This window comes from Anas platyrhynchos, chromosome 36 (assembly GCF_047663525.1).
Source record: "Anas platyrhynchos isolate ZD024472 breed Pekin duck chromosome 36, IASCAAS_PekinDuck_T2T, whole genome shotgun sequence".
Classification (NCBI taxonomy): domain Eukaryota; kingdom Metazoa; phylum Chordata; class Aves; order Anseriformes; family Anatidae; genus Anas; species Anas platyrhynchos.
The window spans coordinates 5,118,407-5,137,500 of record NC_092624.1 but is presented as its reverse complement, the minus strand read 5'-3'; the positions used below and the strand labels follow the sequence as shown (position 1 = coordinate 5,137,500).

General features: G+C 40.5%; 3 protein-coding genes across 3 annotated transcripts in view; all 3 read right to left on the bottom strand.

Moving 5' to 3' along the window:
- The window catches only part of LOC140000990 (ATPase family AAA domain-containing protein 2-like), a 1,928-nt gene extending 126 nt beyond the window's left edge, over positions 1-1,802 (bottom strand). The window contains exons 1-3 of the mRNA XM_072032108.1: positions 1,726-1,802; positions 984-1,298; positions 1-50 (exon numbers count right to left, since the gene is read on the bottom strand). The exon at positions 1-50 is cut by the window's left edge and continues 126 nt beyond it. Of these exons, the coding sequence (XP_071888209.1) occupies positions 1-50; positions 984-1,298; positions 1,726-1,759 (399 nt within the window). The 5' untranslated portion in view covers positions 1,760-1,802. The remainder of the gene's footprint in view (positions 51-983; positions 1,299-1,725) is intronic.
- Positions 1,803-4,242: 2,440 nt separating this feature from the next.
- LOC140000989 (uncharacterized) lies at positions 4,243-6,847 on the bottom strand. The gene is made up of 3 exons (XM_072032107.1): positions 6,815-6,847; positions 5,350-6,420; positions 4,243-4,787 (listed from the first exon to the last, which is right to left on the bottom strand). Exons 1-2 carry the CDS (start codon positions 6,845-6,847, stop codon positions 5,377-5,379), a joined length of 1,077 nt encoding a protein of 358 aa, XP_071888208.1. The 3' UTR covers positions 4,243-4,787; positions 5,350-5,376.
- A 134-nt stretch (positions 6,848-6,981) lies between these two features.
- On the bottom strand, positions 6,982-17,648 carry LOC140000988 (ubiquitin carboxyl-terminal hydrolase 42-like). Its single transcript, XM_072032106.1, has 14 exons — positions 16,201-17,648; positions 14,362-14,599; positions 13,413-13,613; positions 12,710-12,820; positions 12,448-12,550; positions 12,176-12,243; positions 11,949-12,019; positions 11,334-11,416; positions 10,253-10,364; positions 9,736-9,876; positions 9,441-9,541; positions 8,836-8,977; positions 7,874-8,155; positions 6,982-7,074 (listed from the first exon to the last, which is right to left on the bottom strand). The coding sequence occupies exons 2-14, from the start codon at positions 14,597-14,599 to the stop codon at positions 6,982-6,984; spliced, it is 1,746 nt and encodes a 581-aa protein (XP_071888207.1). The 5' UTR covers positions 16,201-17,648.
- Between the last annotated feature and the right edge of the window lie 1,446 nt (positions 17,649-19,094).

Genomic DNA, 19,094 nt, shown 5'->3' with positions numbered 1-19,094 from the left:
ATCGTCATCACTGTCGAACGTATCATCTTGTAAAATAGGATTTAAATGGTCTGAAAGACAAAAGAGGTTTGTTAACTTTCCTGAATAGCCTTTGTCTCGTTCTCTTACATGAATACAGCTTCTAAATCAGTGCCAAAACCCTTTCTTCATTTGAGAGCACACACTGAAAGCTATTTCCTAGAGTTCATCCCACCACAGATCTAAGGAGATGGCACAAGGCCCTACAAAGCTGTACTAAGTCCCACTGATGTGTACGTATAAGATACGCTACTCTTGGTGATTTTTTTCTCCCCCTTAGAATAAAGGAGATTACAAACAATTTCCGCAGTTGCTAAATAGCTAAAAAAAAAAAAAAAAAAAAAAAGACCATTTCTTTCTGGAGGAGGTTCCCACAATGAAAGCACGGGGATTAAGGATGTGATGGCCACAGAATTCCATTCATCTAGTAAATATCAGTGCTAATTGATCTCACGTGCACATGTATAGTACGATCTACAAACATTTAAATTAGGAGACTGGTTAAAAACGATGATAGCTAAAACAATATTTAGCTTAGAAGTTATACTTGTATCCTGGTCCCGACATTCTTCAGAAAGGAATTAGAAACATTGACCTAGAAATGCTTCCCCTCCAAATATCTGAGTTTTGATTTTTTAAAGAAAAATAGGTGCCTTATACTTCAAACCTCAAGTCAACCTCTACAAATGCTAATTATCTTAGCTGCCGTCAGAAGCAGGATGCTTCAGTAGAGAACGCATCGTCCTTTACTGTGTATTGAGTCATTCAGGGCTTCCATTTGGCATTTCAGTTTCGAATCCAGAATAAAACCTATGCGTTATCTTCCAGACATGCCCAAAAGAAAGACATGCACATGCAAATAATAAAATTCTACCATCATTATGTCTGAAAGGTTTAAGTTGATTGCACAAACCACAAGTTTTTGCTTTAGCAGAATTATAAAGAAGTGGATGCTGTGGTTATACCTTGCTGTCGGTCCTCCTTTAGTGCGAGCTGTGCATGCGGGAAGATCTTCTGCACAACTTGTAAAATATTCGCTCCTGATCTTTTAAAAAGTGGCTTGAAAATGGGTGATAGTGCTTGTCCGGGTGAAGCCACGATCCTGTTTGATGCCGGAACAACCTTCTTCAGAGCCATGAAAAAGTCCTTTGCTTTTATTTTAATAGAATTAACGTCTAGTAGCAACTTCTCCCTACTTGCATAAATCTGAGGAGAGCATCGGCGTAGAGAGCACAGCGCAGCTTCAGTACATAAAGATTTGATATCTGCACCACAGTATCCTAACAAACAAAAATCAAACATTACATCAGTCAAGGCCCAGGTTTACAACATGCAACATTTAAACAATTTGTAATGCCAAAACCAAACAGGTTAACAGGGAATTCAAAGTGCTACCGCTCTGCAGGGAAGTTTCATGTTGCTCACTGCCTGATATCCTGCGCTTATGCAGCTGAAGCAGACTCCTCATCAAAAACTATACTCTTGAGGAAGATGCCCCAGAACCATTTAACGTTCTCAGACAACAAAAAGAACGACAACAAAGAGTAAATAGATGAAAGCATCTAACTCTGATTGCTATGAAGGCGTGCCAGCTGCCTCGTTGACTAGTTGTGCAGCAAGGCACAAGAGCTTGGGTACTGCCTGGTACAAGCTAAGGTTCTTTACAACTTGCTCACAAGCAAGAATCCATTTTGGTTTCAGTCTTACCAATGCATTTCTCAGCTAGTTCATCAAGCAACATGTCCGGTGGCTTAGGGGTCCAGTCACGAGTATGAATCTTGAAAATTTCTTTTCTAGCCTGGAAGCAAAATCATTGCGTTTTAGCTTGTCCCAAGTTTTCCTTAAAAATACCAACAAGAAACAAACAAACCAAAAAGCAAACAAACAAACAAACAAACAAACAAACAGTCCTCCCTGAAAACCCCTCATCTATTAATACGCTTTTCTTACTTGCTCAACTTTCAAGTATTTTACAGTTATTTAATATACACTCTGCATTTTCAACCAGGAAATTGAATATTTCTTATTTGTTATACTGAACTTTTTCTAGGAACCTACAATGAAAGAAAAGGCATTTATAGCTTCAATAACAAGTTTCCAAACTACGAGACCTAATGACCCAGAGGAAAATACTGTAATGAAAAATTTATCCAGAAACATTTCTTTGTTGTCCAAAAAACTTCTCTAAAACTTAGCAAGCTTTCATTGTGACAGTCTCATTACTTCATCACATTTGCTTTTCAGTCAGTAAATGCACAGAAAGCACTTCTGGCACAATGCTTCAAATTGCTACAATTACTATAAAGAAGAAAATAATTATGACTCAAACTACTACCACTGATCCGGGGCACAATCAAATGCAAACACGTCCCCTATACATTCAGAAGTGAAGGATTGAGACCAAAAACACAACTTCATGATGAAAACGCTATCCAGTACCAGATTTGCCCTCCATGGAACATCGCAGTGTCTCCACATATCACTCTTTTGTTCAAGTTGTCAATTATTTTTTTTTCCTATAAAGTTGGACTTTGCCATGGTAGCACTAACATTCAATTTAAGTTCTCACCTCTTTATTTGGCAAGTTGAAGAGGAACTCTCTGCCAAAGCGTCCTGGTCTTCGTAAAGCAGGATCTATAGAATCCAGTCTGTTGGTAGCTCCGATTACCACGATCTCCCCTCTGTTATCTGTGCCATCCATAAGCGTCAGAAGAGTTGAAACAATGGAACTAATAGAAAAATATAGTTTTTATTTACTGGTTCAGTAAATTTTGTTACATTCCACATGACTTTCTTGATGCCGGAACAACCTTCTTCCTAGTAGTCATTCAAAAGTGGGAAAAAAATAGTCTACCAAGTCGGGTTTTTTTTTTTTGGTTTGATAATACATCTGCAGACTGGTAAGTCATCAAGCACTTCAAGACTGTTTGATATAATCTCTACATTAATGGAAAAGGAGTACTGCACACTTCTGCTCAGGAAGAAAATCACGGAAAATGTTCCGTGATGTTCCCTCGTGCTTTGGTAATGCTCTTTCTCAGTGTTTTTAGTCTTGTCCTTTCTACCTTGGCATCTCTCTGCAATAGCTGAGGAGGAAAGCTTTTTAGAGCTACATTCAGTGTCACACTTGAGAGAGGAAGTTTGCCGCAATTTCTCACCAGGCTCAGAAGTCTCTTTGCCGTACAAAACATTTTCATTAGAAATGAGGTCACGTTCTTTTGATCTTCTTGGTTTCTCCTTGTCTCCACCGTCATCACATTGGTACTGTGCGAGGTATTCATCCTTCCCAGTAGATTTCGGAGGGTCCGCGACACTGCACAAAATAAAATCACATTTCTCACTTCTGCTGAAGGACGTGAAGATTAACAGTAAAACCTTCCAAAGGCAAACAAACAAACAAAAACCTCCAGACTACAGGAACACTCGCAAAGATATGCCATTTAGAAACCTCTCCTGCGATAAGGACACCTTCTCCAGCTCCCAGAGAAAGTGTTTTTCCCCTCTTGCTTCTGAAGCCATTGCACTAAAAAAGCACACGCATCTGTCTCCCTCCACATGCTGCTGCTCTGAATAAGAGCCAGAAGATTCAAAACCACCCTATTTGGTCTCCCCACATAGCCGAAAAAAACACCAGTTGAAACAGAGTTTTCTACCTCTCTCCCAAGAATTTACATTCACGTATCCTGTGACTGCAAAAATAGAAGGCGGGGCTCAGGAGGAACAGCCAGTGTTGGAAATGAAAAAAAGCAGCCTGTTTCTTCAGAGTCTTAAGCCTATTCTACTAGGAAAACAAAACAAAACAAAACAAGAGGAGAGGAGAACAACAGCGGGAAATTTACCTATTCTCCAGGTGTTCAATTGCAAAGCCTCCGCTGGAGGATCAACAGCTGTGAATTCAGCGTGCTTAGGAGAAATCAGATCTACGTCTGAACCACAACTATTTCAGCAGTATCACTAACTTATGTTACTCTGAAGAAGCAGTCAGCACCCTTTCTATGTTAGGAAATAGCTGAACAGAGTCTGTTATTCACGTGAAGTAGTCAGGCAGGTTTCTTTAGGAAGGCTGGGTTTCACTAGAACATTACTAGCCTGTAAGCCTCATGGCATCACCTTCCATCTTGACTGCTAAACCTCCTTGCTCCCTACTATCTTCTTTGCCAAGATACAGATGTCCACGTTTACTTTTCCTACTTGGCTGGACTGAATTTAAGAAGGGATCTTGCAACTCTTCCTCTTGTTTGCCACTTAATCATCACACCAAATGAAAACTATTTGCCTTTCACCTCTTTATTTCAGGCATTCTTTCCTAGTGGTCATTTAAAAACGGAAAGAAAAAGTCCATCAGCTTTTTTTTTTAATATCCAGCAGACTGTTAAGTCACCAAGCACTTCAAGACTGTTGGAAATAATCTCTACATTAATAGAAAAGGAATTCCTCAAACACACTGCGGCCGCTTACCTTTAATACACTCGTTGGATGAGACGGAGCTGTATTTCTTGCTTTCGCCTGCACTGGAAGGCTTCCCTTCCTTGTAAGGTTGTTTACTGCTCTCACTTCTGCATTGCTCACATGAAGAGCCATCTGGAGGATGGGATTCTTCCTTCTTCTCCCGCGTTATCTTCTGGAAACGAGGATCTAAGTGTTCCAAGGAGCCTTTCACTTTCCTGCTGTTTCTCTTTTTTCTTCTTTTTCTTCTCCTTTTTCTTCTTGTTTTACGCTTGGGATTGGCATTGTCAAAGTGGAGCACACAGAAACACAAATCGTGAAGTCTGAAAGAAACATGCAAGTTTAAAAGAGAAAAAAAGATGTGGCACTTGTTGCCTATATGAAACTTTATTTATTTTACCACAGGTGATGATTTGCAGCATGTCAGCTATTTTGTGGTGCTTTGTGCACATGCAACTTAGTTTAGATGTAGCAAACTTAAGCCCTCAGATTGGAGGACCATAGGTCCTGGTTTGTACACATATCATTAACAATGGCTAGCTCTGGAATACGTGCAAGCAGAAAAAAACTTTTAACCTAATCCAGAATGGTGTACGGATGTGTTTCCAACTATGTGGTCCAAAGCTAGTGCTCTGAAACAATTCAGCAATAGCTTTCCTATCTTCACTGATCAACCTAACAACATGATCCCCAGCCAGCTGATGCTATCTAAGTAACTTAGAAACTACCAGAAAAAAAAAAAAAAAAAAAAAAAAAAAGAAGAAGAAAATAGAGAAGAAAAAAAAAGGAGAAAAAAAAAAGGAGAAAAAAAAAAAGGAATACATGAGAAGCACCCAGAAAAGAATTAGGATAAAAAATGCGGAGTATGCTGGAATCCTTGCTTACTTGGAATCCTTCTCTCCATGTTTATCCTTAGACTTCTTTTTCTTCTAGAACTTGTGATATTTTTGCATTTTTTTCACCACCTAAAAGCTCCTTTTCTATCTTTCTGTCTTTCCTTTCTATTTCACTTTCACTACCTTCTGCACGGGTACATTTTCTTTTTCTGTTTCCTTCTGTTTCATTTTTCTGGCGACAGTTCTCCAAATGAGCTGACACAGGTGGAAGCGCATGTCTTTCACGAGAATGTCTTCCAGAATGTTGCTGAGATACCGAGCAACGATGCAAGTCTGCTCGGGGTGTGCTAAAGCGACGTCCATCTTCATCTCTCAAGAGGGAACCGTGAGGCCATCCACTTTTGTAATGATAATGCTTATGTGACCTGCCGTAGTAAGCTGCAGTCCATTTGTCAAAGGCTGCATCGCCGTGAGAGAACTTTCTCTCTCTACTGTCTCCTGTCGCATGAGGTGAATAGTAATCATTGTAATAGCTACATCTTTCCCACCTCCGTGCTTCATCTCGATAGTATCTTTCTCTGCTCCAACTTCTTTCCCCTTTGGATCGGTAATATCTATTGCTACCTTGTTCTGATCTTCCTCCGCTGCCAGATCTGGACTTTGAATATTTGACTGCTCTTCTGCCATTCTCAGGGCTGTTTCTTTCACCAGGGAAAGATCTGCACCTGCTTCCCTCCCAGTGCTCCTGCTTGTGACGCTTTTGATGAACAACTTCCACGCTCTGAGAACACCTCCTCTTGCTGGAAGGACCTGCTTTTTGACTCTCCTTCTCTTCACTAGGAGCATGTTCCCTCTTGCTTTGGTAATGCTCTTTCTCAGTGTTTTTAGTCTTGTCCTTTCTACCTTGGCATCTCTCTGCAATAGCTGAGGAGGAAAGCTTTTTAGAGCTACATTCAGTGTCACACTTGAGAGAGGAAGTTTGCCGCAATTTCTCACCAGGCTCAGAAGACTCTTTGCCGTACAAAACGTTTTCTTTTGAAATGAGGTCACGTTCTTTTGATCTTCTTGGTTTCTCCTTGTCTCCACCGTCATCACATTGGTACTGTGCGAGGTATTCATCCTTCCCAGTAGATTTCGGAGGGTCCGCGACACTGCACAAAATAAAATCACATTTCTCACTTCTGCTGAAGGACGTGAAGATTAACAGTAAAACCTTCCAAAGGCAAACAAACAAACAAAAACCTCCAGACTACAGGAACACTCGCAGAGATATGCCATTTAGAAACCTCTCCTGTGATTAGGACACCTTCTTCAGCTCCCTGAGAAAGTGCTTTCTCCCCTCTTGCTTCTGAAGCCATTGCACTAAAAAAGCAAATGCATCCGTCTCCTTCCACCTGCTGCTCTGAGAAAAAAGGCATAGGGGCGAGCGGGGAACAGCCAGTGTTTCTCCAGACAGTGGAGAAAAATGGAAAAACATTCTATGAAGGAACACAAGTTCTCCTTGAGGCACCAACCTGCATCAGAGTGATATGCTCAGTGCTGATCATTAGTTCTGTTCGTAACGCTGGACATACAGCATGGAATTGTACTAATTTAAATCCTTCCATTAAATACTATTAGTAGACAGATAAAACCGTAACGAACTTCCAAAAGGTCTTGTCTTAATCAGACTGTGCTCATTTTACCTCGTTTCCTCTGACAAGCTGTTCAGCTGGCTGGCTGTGAGGGACTCCGTGATGATTTCTCGATTGACTGAAGGCATAGCTCCAGGCATCTGCAATCAAAACGCACAAGTCAGCAGACAAAAAAATACTATTTGTAGTAGTACTGAGGACTAGTCTTGTCAGAATTTCTCCATTAAATGGTAAGCAAGACCGTTTTGAGTTGTATGCATTATCTACACTTCAAAGATAACCCCAACTCACCTCCCAAAATCTACTTTATGAAACTTAGGAATTTTTATCTCAGCTGAGCTTAAGTTGACAAGTTCTAATGTAAGCTCAGGTCTGCAAATTCTAATGGGATAATACCACAAAGTCTTACAATCACATTTGTGCTGTGTTTTCTCAGTATTTCACCTGAATTAGGAACACAATAAACACTCCCGAATACATCATAGGTGAGAAATTCTCGATGGAGCAAATCTATGTTTCAAGCAATCCATTTGTTTTAGAAAAGAACATCTCAGAAGGTTTAGCAGGTTCAACTCGGCAAGTGGAATCATCAAGTTTCAGTCCGTTTTCTTTCGATTCATTAACTAACCTAATAGCACCATTTAGTGAATCGGTTTTTGGCAGCTCATGCTGGGATCTTCCTTCGTCAGCATTCTGACAGGAAGAACCGGAATGCTGCAATGTACGGACTACCTTTCCAACCAAAATTCCATTAGAGGACATTGCATTGCAATTCCTTTTAAATAAGCCCTTTTACTCCTCCTCAGACTTTCCTGAAGATTCTGCACCGTAAGGGACTGTGTTATCAGAGCTGAGTTTAGGATTTTCATTCACTGTTGGCTCCACAAAAATCTCATCAGAAACTTTTTTGCTTGTTTGCATTTGCTTCATTTGCATTACCGAATTTGTAATTGTGGATGAAGGAACAGCCTGGTAGAGATCTTCGTCCTCCGCAGCACTGCTAAGACAGTCAGGCTGTGACACAGTCCGACGAGCAGGCAATTTATTGTGAATACTGGTGGTGATCTTCTGTTTTCTTGACGGATCAGTAATTGAAGGCCTGGTAATTGTCTGGTTTTGAACACAGGCCATCGGTGGTGCTGAAGATGGCCTTTTTAGGGTGACACCAGTGGTCTTTGCGTCCTCTTTTATGGATCCATTTCCATTTAAACGGCTTGAATTCTGTATTTAAAAAGAAGAAATGGCAAGATGGATTAACGCAAACACTGCATTTAACATTTTGAAACACAAAACTCTCCTACTGAGTATTTCTACAAATGGTCTTAACACCTACAAAGAAAAACACACTGCCCTTTAAAGATAAATGCAAGTCCAATAAGCGTATTCAATTCCTGCTTTTGGTTTACAGCCGATTGGAATCAAATTAACATCATCTTTGAAAACCAGCCAAACAACTTAACATTACCTGCTGCTATTCCCAAATATATTTATTTTCCCCTTTAAACATACCCTGAAAAGCCTGAAGGAATTGTTCTGGTGCTCAGGAATAAGACAATTAGTTTTCCCTGTCTTAGCTAAAGTGACGACGATAGGAAAAACAAGTCCTCTTTTAAATGATTCGAGGATTAGTACACTCTGCTTAAATTGTCAAAGAGCGTAGCTCTCTGTGCTTTAGAAAGCTGTCTTGGAGGTATAAAGTAATGGAGTCGCATGGCTGCACAATTTAGCAGTAACCACTGTTTGAATGACTCTGGCTGTAGCATGAAGGCTGTGAAGAAAGCTGCAGCATGGGAAGGAAAACAAAACTAAGATGCTGAAAACCAAACAAAAAACCCCACACCAAACCCCAAACCCACTAGCAGTTTGGTGCCGTTACCTGCCCTCCCACTTCCCTGAATTACCTTAATCATATGAGGAAGAAGTCGTGGTCCCATAAATCCAGCCTGCTTACTATTAGCCCCCTGCTGACCAGGAGGGAATGAACAGGGATAAGATGGTGCTGGCAAGTAAAACGCACGTTCTCCAAGTGTCAAATCATAGCGCCTTCAGAAAAGAGCAGTGATCGTAGTTTAGTTTTTCTTTCAGCCTACTCTTGGATTAAATCCCATCCTATAATTTTAGAGGAACAGTTCATACGATATGGAAGCCTTCTCTACAGAAGGCTTCGCCAAGACTACAAACTGAAAAGGAGAGAACAGTCTTCCTACTAAGACTATCACTTTCAGAACAATAATTCATTCTTACACGACAGATGACCTTCATTTTTCTCCTTCTCTAAATTAGCCAGCTACAGGTAACACATAGATAGCAATTTACACAAGTGCTGCAGTTTCAGGCCAAGCAACAAAAGATAATAAATGACACAGAGAATTTCAGGTTAGACAGAACTGAATTAGACAAATAATAATCTTTCCCTGGGATAGCAAGAAAAACACTTGCAAAACAGAAAAATATCAATAACAGGAAAGTAAATCTCTTCTGAACACATGTTAAGATTTGTTATTACCTGATATAAAAAAGTATGTAAGCTTGCTGACCAAGAACTCTCTTAATGTCAGTACGGACTACTTTAGCATCATTCATCTGATACCAAAGTCCATTACCAGCCTGCAAATAAAGACAACCATTTCTTTAGGTGAATTGCACGTGTTCCAAATGAAATCACGGATAGGAACAAAATACACACGTGTCAAATAAAAATATAATGAAATCTTTTTCCCTAGAAACAGTAGCTGCTAGTCACGCTTTCACTGGTTTGCCAGCACAACCTTTACCCTGTTAGAAATGCTGTTGACTTCTACCTTTACATAGCATATATAGTGTCCTGAGTGACAGCTGACACCGTGATGTACCAGCACCGCGTATAAGGCATAGAGCAGTGGTTCTCCCATTGACTGTGACATGTAGGCTCTCAGGTCCAAATACTCCGGATATTTCACCTCCTAAAGAGAGACCAAGAAGATAGAAAATTATCCCAGAGTACTTCGTGGACTAGCCAGAGAAAAACACTTCCAAAAAACACAGATTAGAATTTATTTCTAGAATATATTTCTAGAAGATATTTCTTGATTCACTACAAATAAGTCTTCCCATAAACAATGTTGAAGACTAGAAGTTGCAGAGAACTGTTTCCTGATGAATCAGCCTTCTCAGAGGAAAGCATATGCTTCTTGTCAAGCGGGAACTTTATTGATATTAAGAGAAAGAATAAGCCATAGTCGTTAGTCTACAATTACTGTCTGAAAATATAAACAACTTTCAGCTTTGGGGGATGTCCCATTACACAATGATATAGTTGCATTACAGTGGTAAATATACCTTGTTGATCTTTCCACCTGTGAAATCTGCAAATCTTTTCAGTGATATTGTGAGAACCTTGGAAGAACGGTGTATGGTAAATCTCTTGGATGCAGGAACCATCTTATTACACCTTAAAAACAAGCAGAGATAAGTGTTTGAAGGCATCTTCTTTTTTCGCCCCCAAAACAAACTCGTTTTAATGTCTCACGCATGCCTATGCTATTTGAATGACATTTACTTGCATAATAGGTTGGTCTTTTTTCTTTTCATAAACCCATGCACTGCGTGTCAGGTTTGTTAATACAGTGAAGAAGGTAAATTCTCCCAAAACCCCGGGCATAGCAGGAACAGGAATCTCTCACGAAAGGGTATTACCAGGTTGGATGGCAAGGTACCATTTCTTGGTCTACAAAAGTGGCTATTTGAACTCCAATCCTGGATACATTCTTTCAGCTTTCAAGGGAAATACAAATAATGAAAGTGGAACGAGAGAGCCTTGGTCCCCAGGACTAGAAATTGCAAATAATCTCCAACATAGGTCGTCTATCAACATCAAAAATACAACAGAAGCACATGGTCATTCTACAGGAGGGAGACATTTAACAGTAGGAAGTCTTCATGTACTGAGCTTCATGTACTGAGCTTCATGTACTTCATGTACATGTACTTCATGTACTGAGCTTGTCTGGAAAGACACTGAAACTGTCTGCCATCCTTTGAAACACAATAGTTCAGTTTGATACATTGCCCGCTCCAAGGTAGGACCTACAGTGTAAGCAGTGAAAATTAGCCACTAGCCCAGAGAACAACGGAAACTGGGCAGTTTACATCAAGAAAAGTACTGTCGAGAGCTAATAAATAGAAAGAACAAAAGTATCTCTTTTTGAATTCTGATGGCAAAATACGAGCCAGAGAATTGCAAACCCATAGGGAATGCCTCTGAACAAGACTTCCCCCCTCCAAAGAAACAAAAATCCAAGTGTTTTATAAACTTCCACAAAACTCGTAAGTAGATCCAAAGTTTAGAGGTAGTCCAACAGAGTCATGCAACATATAAAACTGACATCTAGGATTAAGACCTAATTCGTCAAAATCTTACTCGCTACATTTATAGCAATTCTCTCCACCCAGCTCTTCAGGTTTCACAAAGAGTTCCAGAGCTCTGGTAACAGATGAAACCGCCTAGAGGAGCGAGAAAGAAGAGCGTAAAGTCACCGTAAATTCAAAATTCCAGAAACGTACTAGTAGTTTGTAAGAGAATCTTACTAACATACTCCAGCGATCTACTATGAGCACTGTGAAGAAGGAGGCAGAAAGAGCATGCTCAGCATTGACCTCACCTGGAAGTCATTTGACTTCGGAACAAATACTTTTCCAGTAGCCTAGACAGCACCTATAGTGTGCTTTGTCATCAATACTGGGGACAAATTCATCAGTCTAACAATTAGATGTACATTGGGGTAGAACAACAGAGAAGTATGACAGCATTATAATTTTTGCAGAAAGAGAATTCTTTCCCCTTAAACCCAATGCAAATGTGGAGACTATTTACATGGGTTCCACAGAAGGACAAAGTCCAATCCACTTCCTTAGCACCACCAAGCTCTTACGTTTTAACATTATATGTGGTTTGGTTTTTTAAGGTAAACAAGTTTAATTTAGAAAGTTAGGCATGTACTTAAACATCATGAATTATATTTAGAAAACATCTTACCTTTATATCCAAAGTGATATCAAGAAATGCCTCATACGTATCCGAAACTGCTTTGCAATTCAAGCACTTCACTGGAAGCAAAATATAAATGCTTAACCTTATGTGAAGGAGACTAACTGTCCAAATTCAAGTTGTTGCCAGATACTACTTTAGACAAACTACAGACTGCTTTACTACCGACAAAAGACACAGATCAGTTCTAAGGACAGGAATATTTTTTAAAGTACCTCTCGATCTTAGAAATCCTCCAAATATTTGATGAATGATTGTGGTAGCTTGAGAAGATCTGTCCAATCTGGAAATAAATTATAATCAGACCTCAGAAGATTTAAGGCGCAGAGTTAACTCTTCAAAGAGTTTTATGAAAACTAAGGATGATGTAGACTTTCGTTGCTGATAGTAAATAAGGCACTAAAAGGTGCTAGAGATCATTTTTGATAGTAAATAAAGGACTAGAAGGTGCTAGAGAATGTATGAAAGTGAACTTGTTTATGCTTACTCGGTGCTTCCATTCAAGCACGCTTCCTGCATAGCATCAACAGTATAGCGCAAGAACTCGTGTGCATCTTCTTGACTGCCAAAACGGAAATGTTGTCCTATTCCTAAAGAAGAAGATGATAGTATTCACCTCATTTAAAAATGAAATCATTCTTGTATTTCTAAAATCTCTCTTCTTTCTAGTGTTAAAACCACTTATACACATCAAATAAGTATTTGAAGATTACAAGCTATCGAAAAGAAACACATCTGAAGCCACTTACGACTGAGATTACTGATAACATGCGTAGGCTCGATGGCATCAACAGTGCAACGCAGGGCCTGGTTAATCTGAGTCTCCATTGTGCACATCATGCAAAAATCTTGTTCACGACCTGAAGAGTGAAAGAAGAAAGCATCCCAGTCCAGCAAAATATCCATAACTACAAACAAACATCTAAGTAAAATTTAAACTATAGATACGATATCCACTCTCCTTGCTACATTCTATTCTCCCAAGATGCCAATGTCCCAACAGTCTTGTAACATTTCATTTCACACAACTTTACAGAATAAAAATATCCACTAAGCCTGTATTCAAATGCATTTTGTGATGAGAAATCTAAAAGACTACTGCAAAGTCACATTTGTAAAGGCTGACAGGAATGTGAACTCCACAGGCTGAAAAATGTATTACTCTCTAAAATTACTACTAAATGCATTACTGTCCAATGCACTTCATTATTCCCACGAAGCAATAAATGATCCTTTAATAAATACATAAATAAATAAATAAATAAATTCATTCATTAAACAAACAGTGCATTAATTGCACTCCGTATGCTATTCGGAGCCCACTGCTAATACAGTGCTCAAAGCCAGCTTCTACAGGTAAAATCAGGCAAATAAGCTTGTCTCAGAATCACTGCTGTTCTTTCACCTTCAGAGCTGTCCAACAGATTTGAAATACTCTTAGAAAGTACTCACATGACTGGCCGTGCTCGAGAGAAAGCATGTAATTGGCAAGTGGGGGTGTGTAGGTCAAACACTGTAGAGTAGCATTAAGAAAACATGTGTTGCCAAGATTGTACAGGCCAACTCCAACACTTTGTGTTTCTCGCCAATCCATACAAATCTTCTCAGGTGGAAAAAGAATGCTCTGTGGTGGAGCAATTCCATCATTAACGACTGCAAGAAAGTTAAATTTAAAAAGAGATTTTGTTTGTTTGTTTCTAAGGAAGGTATTTAAAAAAATACTATTCTGCAGGAGCACCTAGAGGAGCTAGCTACAATCCAAGCCACAAAAAAACTATTGCAGACAGCTTTAATACCGCCAAATTCAAATTGGCTGGTCAACACAATGTTTTGGGGAAAAAAAAAAAACACAAAAAAACAGCTTTCGTCAACCATTTTAATTTTTCTAAGGCAAGGCTAACTGCCATTCTGTTTGTAGTACCTAATGCCAAGTTCCTCTCCATCTATAATCTTTAACCTGATTAACTCAACTACTGTTTTTTTCCTTATTATAACTTAAACCACAAGCTTAGACTTGAAATTATACGGAAAAAAGGTAAAAACTAGTAACTAGGAATGACGGTACCCCTACAGATACCAGATCTTTTCCTGAGCAATGTTATCATTCAAAAAACGTGTGAAAAATGGAAGCTGTGAATAGCAACAATCAAACACTTTTCTTTGCAAAACGGAAAAGACATGGATGAATCTGTGCATTACAAAAAGCTCCCCATATTTCTCTGTTGACTGTAAATATATCAAAATTAATTTCTGTAACATCAGTCACTTCAGTTGCCTTAGGGGATTCGCTTTTGAAGTCTTTGTTCACACTAGTCCCCTTCTCTATCAGTGCAACAAGTAAGAACTGCATTTTCTACTTTTGCTTTGAAGAAAATGGAGTCAGGATAAAGCTCACACTTACTTAGATCTCTTGGGGCAAAAGCCTTAGATTTTTCAGATGATCTACAGTAAATAGCACCTCCACGTCCTTGGGCCACAGAGACTTGGCTTGAATCTTCTGCAGGCGGTATCTGGCCCCAGTTTGCGGTGCGTGACATCAGTATTTTAGTACTTGGTTTCTTGGATTTGCCAGACCGCCTTGAAGAGGGCTTTTTAGACTTTGAAGATTTGGGCTTCTTAACTACGGTCATTGTTGACATCTGCGACAGAGACAGAAGTTCTGGTTGACGTAAGAATATCAAGAAGCATTCCAAGAAGAAAAGAGTAGCAGAAGTCCTGTCACTTAATCTCAAAGAAACAGCCTTAAGAACTAAATCGCTGGTATGAATGATTTAAAAAGAATCCCCAAACTAAACACACAAAGTGAAAATTTCCATCTAAACTCTATCGGTATTACTTTTAGCTTCTGCAGAACTAGTGGCTGATGCCATTTCTTTCACTTCCGTAGGATTTTAATCCATTACAACTCTGGAGTCTTTTTAATATAAAAATGTAGAAGACATTCTCTGAGGGGAATCAGTTATTTATTGATTTCCAGAGTTGCACAATTATCTGTTAATTATTACCTATGATCTAATAGATAATTGTTGCAATTATCTATTGCTGGCGTTAGTAATGGAACACTATTACTTCACTGCCTGCGTTTTTCTGTTTTGTGTGCACAAAGGTACCCAGAACTCACTGCTCCTTTTCTTCTGTCTTTCCAGGGATCGCCCTCTACCTCACTGTCTACTGCACCAATCATGAGGGGTTTGTTGTTATTCTATAATGAGCCTAGCTTTTAAATACACCTTTTCTGGGTGTCACTTTGTGATAGCAAGTTAATTTGTGAGGGCTCCTCAGTCTACATCATGTGGTCGCTTTTTCCAGGTGAAAAAGCGGAGCCGTAAGTGGCAGTACACTAAAGCCCTGGCATGTTGAGATCCAAGAAGAGAGATGTTTGGCCCTCCTTCTCACTCCTGGGAACCATATACCTCAAAACCCACAGAGGATGGGCTATATCTCAGAGAAATCTTGGGAAAGGAGAGCATGAAGAGCACGTTTGCAAATTTATTTCTCCCTGGGCTTCTTCTGCTTCTCCACGAAATACGAGTTTGAATATAACTTTGGCAGCAGTACTTCTGGTGTTTTACTCCTACCACATTTAAAACTCCTATAAAAAACTGAAACGTTAGACTAAAAAGCAGCTCTTTCCGTTCTGCTTTGTAAAGTTGCACGTTTTCCTCATGCAAAACAACAGGGCAATGTAAGCTAGAAACGGAAATGCTGAATGTAAAACAAAACAAAACAAACCTCAGCCCTCCAGGACAAAAGCCAATAACTGCTACAAAGTCCTTTTTAAAATGCTGATTAGGTTTCAAGGTGATACCGCTTTAAATAAGCATAATTGTGTGTCCGTAGGCAGAAGCTGAATAATGACAGGATGAACTTCTATACTTCATGTTTTGTTACTGTCTTACTGTAGCACACAGGGACTTGTTACCTATAGGGAAACCACTAACCTAATGGAGCGTTTAAAACATAAGCTAGTTTGTTATACCAAAATGACTGAGAGAACAAAGCATAAAGTGCTTTCAGATTTCTAGCACGCCTTGATTGCTATCCATTAAACTTCAGACACGTTAAACAAAACACAGTAAATAAGAAAACTCCTAGTCCCACAGCTGGCAAATTATGTGCAGAGGTTGTAACTAGAACTTTTTTCCCTTGACATTTTACATTTAAGATTGATTTTAAATCCATTCTATACACACTTTCCGTTCCTGAAAAAACAATACGCAAACCTGAAAAATGCATTTACACGAGAAATGAAGTCGTCCTTGTCCGACTGGAAGACTAAGGTGACAGCTCCTGGGCTCAGGGATTTTCAGACAAGCTCCGATCTTCACCAGTGACAGCTCCTTTTTTCGGATTGAAAGAGAAAATGTTTCAGCAACACACTGAAAACACACTTAAGGGACAAGAAACAAAATTAAGACTGTAGTGAGAAGGAGAAAAGAAAAACAATACTGGGGAAGAAAGGAAAAGGTAAAGGAAAAAGGAAAAAGGAAAAAGGAAAAAGGAAAAAAGCCTTGATCTTTATACTGACCAACGAGATAAGCCTTACACATTTTTAAGTTTATTTTTGACAACTGATTGAGGCGTTACCAGGTATTAAGTACGATTCAAGAGCAAATATTAACACTAGAAAGAAGAAATCCGATCCACCACCACCGTTTCAAAATACATCCATTTCTAATGTGGAGATAACGTCTCTCTGACAAGGTAGTAGAAAAACTGTAAATACCGACAGAGCTTCCTCTCCCGATGTTCCATATACATACCGATGCTGTTCCTACACCTACGCTCTGAGCATAAATTTATGTTGACATGAGTATCGGGTGTTACTCCTCTCTTTGTTTGCCTTGAGAGACACACCTCTTGTCCACTGAAAAGTAAACTCAAGATTCCAGATCAGTTAAGACAGTTGCTATCCCCCCATTCAGAGTTTTGCAGCAGCACTGTTCAGATGTGTTTAGCAGTCTCTTTAGAAAACGTTATCACTTAGGACCTGCTTCTCAGTAGGTACACGTTTGGCCTCCGCTTAGCAGAGAGTCAATCCCAGCTTAAGCTTTCGTACAAGAGCCCCTTCACAAAACGGACTTGGGCCCTGACATAACTGAGCTTAACCTTTAACCTTGAAGCTTCCTTAAAGAAGGAAGCAGCACCCAGGCCAGGAAATAGAAATTAATCGTCACTTTACCCTGAAACGCAGTGAGCTATTCTGTGCTGGCAGGATTGCTGCCGGGCTGGCCGACGAGGCGGCGGGCAGCTCCCCGGGGCCACAGGGCCTGTCACAGGGAGCCGCCGGAGGTCTCCAAGGTCCGGGAACAGCGGCAACAGCGGCAACAGCGAGGACAGAGGGAACAGCAGCAACAGCAGCAGCCACCTCAGCCAGGGCCGTCTCCACAACCGCCAAAACGGTCTCGGAATGCTGCCGAACTCGGAGCTCCAGCGTGACGCCTTTTGAACCTGGCCGCTGGAAGGACCTGCTTTTTGACTCTCCTTCTCTTCACTAGGAGCATGTTCCCTCTTGCTTTGGTAATGCTCTTTCTCAGTGTTTTTAGTCTTGTCCTTTCTACCTTGGCATCTCTCTGCAATAGCTGAGGAGGAAAGCTTTTTAGAGCTACATTCAGTGTCACACTTGAGAGAGGAAGTTTGCCGCAATTTCTCACCAGGCTCAGAAGTCTCTTTGCCGTACAAAACGTTTTCTTTTGAAATGAGGTCACGTTCTTTTGATCTTCTTGGTTTCTCCTTGTCTCCACCGTCATCACATTGGTACTGTGCGAGGTATTCATCCTTCCCAGTAGATTTCGGAGGGTCCGCAACACTGCACAAAATAAAATCACATTTCTCACTTCTGCTGAAGGACGTGAAGATTAAGAGTAAAACCTTCCAAAGGCAAACAAACAAACAAAAACCTCCGGACTACAGGAACACTCGCAAAGATATGCCATTTAGAAACCTCTCCTGCGATTAGGACACCTTCTCCAGCTCCCAGAGAAAGTGTTTTTTCCCCTCTTGCTTCTGAAGCCATTGCACTAAAAAGGCACACGCATCTGTCTCCCTCCACATGCTGCTGCTCTGAATAAGAGCCAGAAGATTCAAAACCACCCTATTTGGTCTCCCCACATAGCCGAAAAAGACACCAGTTGAAACAGAGTTTTCTACCTCTCTCCCAGGAATTTACATTCACATATCCTGTGACTGCAAAAATAGAAGGCGGGGCTCAAAAGGAACAGCCAGTGTTGGAAATGAAAAAAAGCAGCCCGTTTCTTCAGAGTCTTAAGCCTATGCTACTAAGAAAAAAACAAAAAAAAAAAAACAAAAAAACAAAAAAAAAAAACAAGAGGAAAGGAGAACAACAGCGGGAAACTTACCTATCCACAGGTGTTCAATTGCAAAGCCTCCGCTGGAGGATCAACAGCTGTGAATTCAGCGAATTCAGCGTGCTTAGGAGAAATCAGATCTACGTCTGAACCACAACTATTTCAGTAGCATCACTAACTTATGTTACTCTGAAGAAGAAGTCAGCACCGTTTCTATGTTAGGAAATAGCTGAACAGTCTGTTATTCACAGGAATTATTCAGGCAGGCTTCTTTAGGAAGGCTGGGTTTCACTAGAACATTGCTCCGCAAGTCCCTTCTATTCCTTTTCCCCTTAGAATCTGGGGATGTTTCAGCTAAAAAGGAGGGCAGAAACACTCTCCGTAGGTCTCCACCATGTAGTAAAACAGCGCTGTGTACCTGGTTAACTTCTGCAGCCAGCAAAGCATTGCTATTTGCAGCAGTGCCTTGACCCCAGCCTCTTGCTGAGCTCCGTCCTGTGCTGCTCGGATGCTCCCGCTGCTCAGACACGGGGGCTTAGAGAGCCACCGGGCCAGCACAAGCCCCCGAGCTCACTGTCAAACTTCACTTTTGGCATCTTTCACTTCACCATCGCCGCCGGACGAGGAGCCCAGCAATGCCTGACGCCGCTCCGGGCTCACCTAAACGCGGGGCAGGAAATTCAGATTCAAAGCTGCGAAGGTTTTTCTTAGTGAAAGCATGGAATGAGTGGCCATCGGTGACTAACCTTACAGGAAGGCATTCACTTTGTGAATGCTGCAGTGAGTGAAGACTGAAGGCGTTTTCTGAGTGACCTAAGGAGAGCCC